At 34.2% G+C, this 2803-nt stretch overlaps 1 protein-coding gene across 1 annotated transcript; it reads right to left on the reverse strand.

The window, feature by feature from the left end:
- Window positions 1-653: 653 nt before the first annotated feature.
- LOC125853320 (cytochrome P450 94A1-like) lies at window positions 654-2295 on the reverse strand. Its single transcript, XM_049532991.1, has one exon. It carries the CDS (start codon window positions 2258-2260, stop codon window positions 722-724), a length of 1539 nt encoding a protein of 512 aa, XP_049388948.1. The 5' UTR covers window positions 2261-2295; the 3' UTR covers window positions 654-721.
- Between the last annotated feature and the right edge of the window lie 508 nt (window positions 2296-2803).

A 2803-nucleotide genomic window follows, 5' to 3' on the forward strand; every position in this document is an offset into this window, starting at 1 on the left:
TCCCTATTTATTTTAAAATTTTCAAAAATCCCTTATTTACTTATGTATCCCGCATGTATCTCATGCACAACGTTATGTATCCCGTTATGTGGAATGTATCAAACCTAATGTATCTCATGCACAACGCTATGTATCTCGCTATGTGGAATGTATCAAACATAATGTATCCCGTGCACAACGCTATGTATCCCACTATGTGGAATGTATCAAACCTAATGTATCCCGTGCACAACGCTATGTATCCCGCAAACATCATTTTTAAGGGATTTTTGGTAAATAGAAAACTAGAAGGGATAAGATGTTATTTACTACTTATAATATGTAGGTCCTATAATTTATACTTTCTTTATTAATGAGTCCAATCCAAAGTCCACTAGCAAACTATTTCTCGTTTCCTTCACTTTGTTCACATAACCAAATATGGGCGTGGCTCATCAATCAATCAAAATCAATAGGGAAATATTTGTCCAACAATAATTACCTATTTTTATATCTTTCTTTCCTGTTCCATCAAGTCAATAATAGAGCCAACACTATCAAAAATTACTAAAAAGACCTTGTTGATCAAACTATTATAGATATTTCAAAGAGAAATCATATTTAACTCTATGTCACAAAAAAAACGATGATTATTAGAAAAACAATATACTCATCAATAATTACTACAAATCAATTATCAAAAAGCAAATAATCTAAAAACACACACAATAAACTTGTTTTTTCACATTTTGTTCATGAGACTACTACTCATCCTTTCCTCAATAGTAACAGGGAAACCTCCTTTCATCTTGGCTGTCAAATACGATATAAACATCGGCTCCACCCCTTTCTCCACCACCGGAACCACCTTAAACCGCTGCAAAACACCAGCCACCACCCTCTTCATTTGCAAAAACGCCATTTCTTTCCCTAAACAAACTCGCGGTCCTGCTTGAAAAACAGGATATGTGAATGCATCTTTTCCAACAAACATCCAATTCCCCGTCACTTCATCCTTATTCAACCATCTCTCTGGCTTGAATTCCGCCCAATCTTCCCCCCAAATCTCCTCTGATCTTCCCATTGCGTAAGGATGATAAGTAACCCTCGTCCCCTTCTTCACAAATGTACCATCAGGCAATACATCATCTTTAACTGCTTCTTTCGAATCCATTGGTACCGGAGGATAAAATCTCATACTTTCACAAAGTGAAGCATGAGTATACATCATGTTTTTTACTTCATCATATCGCATTAAAACATCTTCTTCTTTTTCCCCAATTTCTTTCAATATTTCAGATTCCGCCTCTGCATTCTTCGAAATCAACCAGAAAAACCATGTCAATGCAGCTGAAGTCGTGTCACGTCCTGCCAAAATAAAACTTATCACTATATCAACAACGAAATCTTCATCAGAATGACCAGTACTCAAAAATCTCGACAACAAATCAGCTGAATCCAACGATGACTTCTCATTCAGCTCCCTCTGTTTCTCCCTCACTATTTTTTTCGCGAATTCACGTACTTTTTCAACTGCAATTCGTAATTTCTTCTCAGAACCAATACCGAAAACACGTTTAATTTTCCAAATCAACGGAAAAGGAAGAATGAATCTTTCACTACTTAATCTAACGCAATCTTCAAATGCTACCGCGAATTCTGCTTCAGGCAGGTTTGGTAACAAATACTCTGGATCATATCCAAATGCAATTTTACAAATGTTATCAAATGCAAATCTTTGTAAAATGTCTTGAATATCAACAACTTTTTTCTCAGCAGCAGCATTAGCGAGTATGGGAATTAAACGTTCCGAGACCTCAATATCAACTACAGATTCAACGAATTTTCGTAATGATCTGGTGTTGAATTCGTGGCTAGCAACTTGTCGTTGATACTTCCATATATCGCCATCGACGTTGAAAATACCATTACTAAGGAAATCAGCAAGAGTAGAATTTGAATTATGGCCTTTTTGGTAAACAGAGAAGTTTGTTTTGAGAATGTGTTGAACATTAGATGGATTAGCAGTGAAAATTGTGTGGAAATTGAGGGGTCGAATTAGAGTAAAAGTAAGTTTAGGGGTGCTAAGGATAATATCAGATATCCATTGAATTCTTTGTTCTTGATTTGCTAATATGGAAAAATAAGAACCAATAATAGGATATGATTTTGGTATTTTATGATTTGATGAAATGGGGTTTTTTCTTGTTTTTTGGAATTTGATGAGGAAAATGAAGAGAAAGGGAATAAGGCAAAAGAGTAATAAGTCTATAAATGTCATTTTTTTTTTTCAAGATTTATGAATTTGATTAATGAAATATTGAAGAAGTATGTGAATGAATAAGACTATTTATAGAACTTTTTTTTTATGATGTCATTATCATATTGAGAGTTCTACACGTTTCTATACCATATGTTCACGTGTGTATTATACAATACATTTACACGCATTGATAAATATGGCATATCCCACCATTAAAGATTGCGTGCGTGGATGTCGGAGCGGTTCTATACTTGATCAAAAGTTTAGTAATTGAGTTTTAAATATTACTCTTTCCGTTCCATTTTATGTGGCAACATTTGATCGGACACGAAATTTAAGAAATAAATGAAGACTTTGAAATGTTTACCAAATTGTCCTTTAAAAAGTAGATTCATTTTTCTCTCTCCTATAAATGTATTGGAGCATTATTTTAAGATTAAGTGGGACCAACAAGGGTAAAAAAAGAATTGTACCTTTAATTAGTTACCATATGAGGAAATGTGACATTCTTTTTGGGATTGATCAAAAAGAAAATGTTGCCACATAAAATGGGACGGAGGG

Source organism: Solanum stenotomum, chromosome 1 (assembly GCF_019186545.1).
Source record: "Solanum stenotomum isolate F172 chromosome 1, ASM1918654v1, whole genome shotgun sequence".
NCBI classification, from domain to species: Eukaryota; Viridiplantae; Streptophyta; class Magnoliopsida; order Solanales; family Solanaceae; genus Solanum; species Solanum stenotomum.

What these genes read in the sequence shown, in the direction of transcription:
- LOC125853320 (XM_049532991.1), bottom strand. Translation starts at nt 2,260, where the DNA reads ATGACATTTATAGACTTATTACTCTTTTGCCTTATTCCCTTTCTCTTC.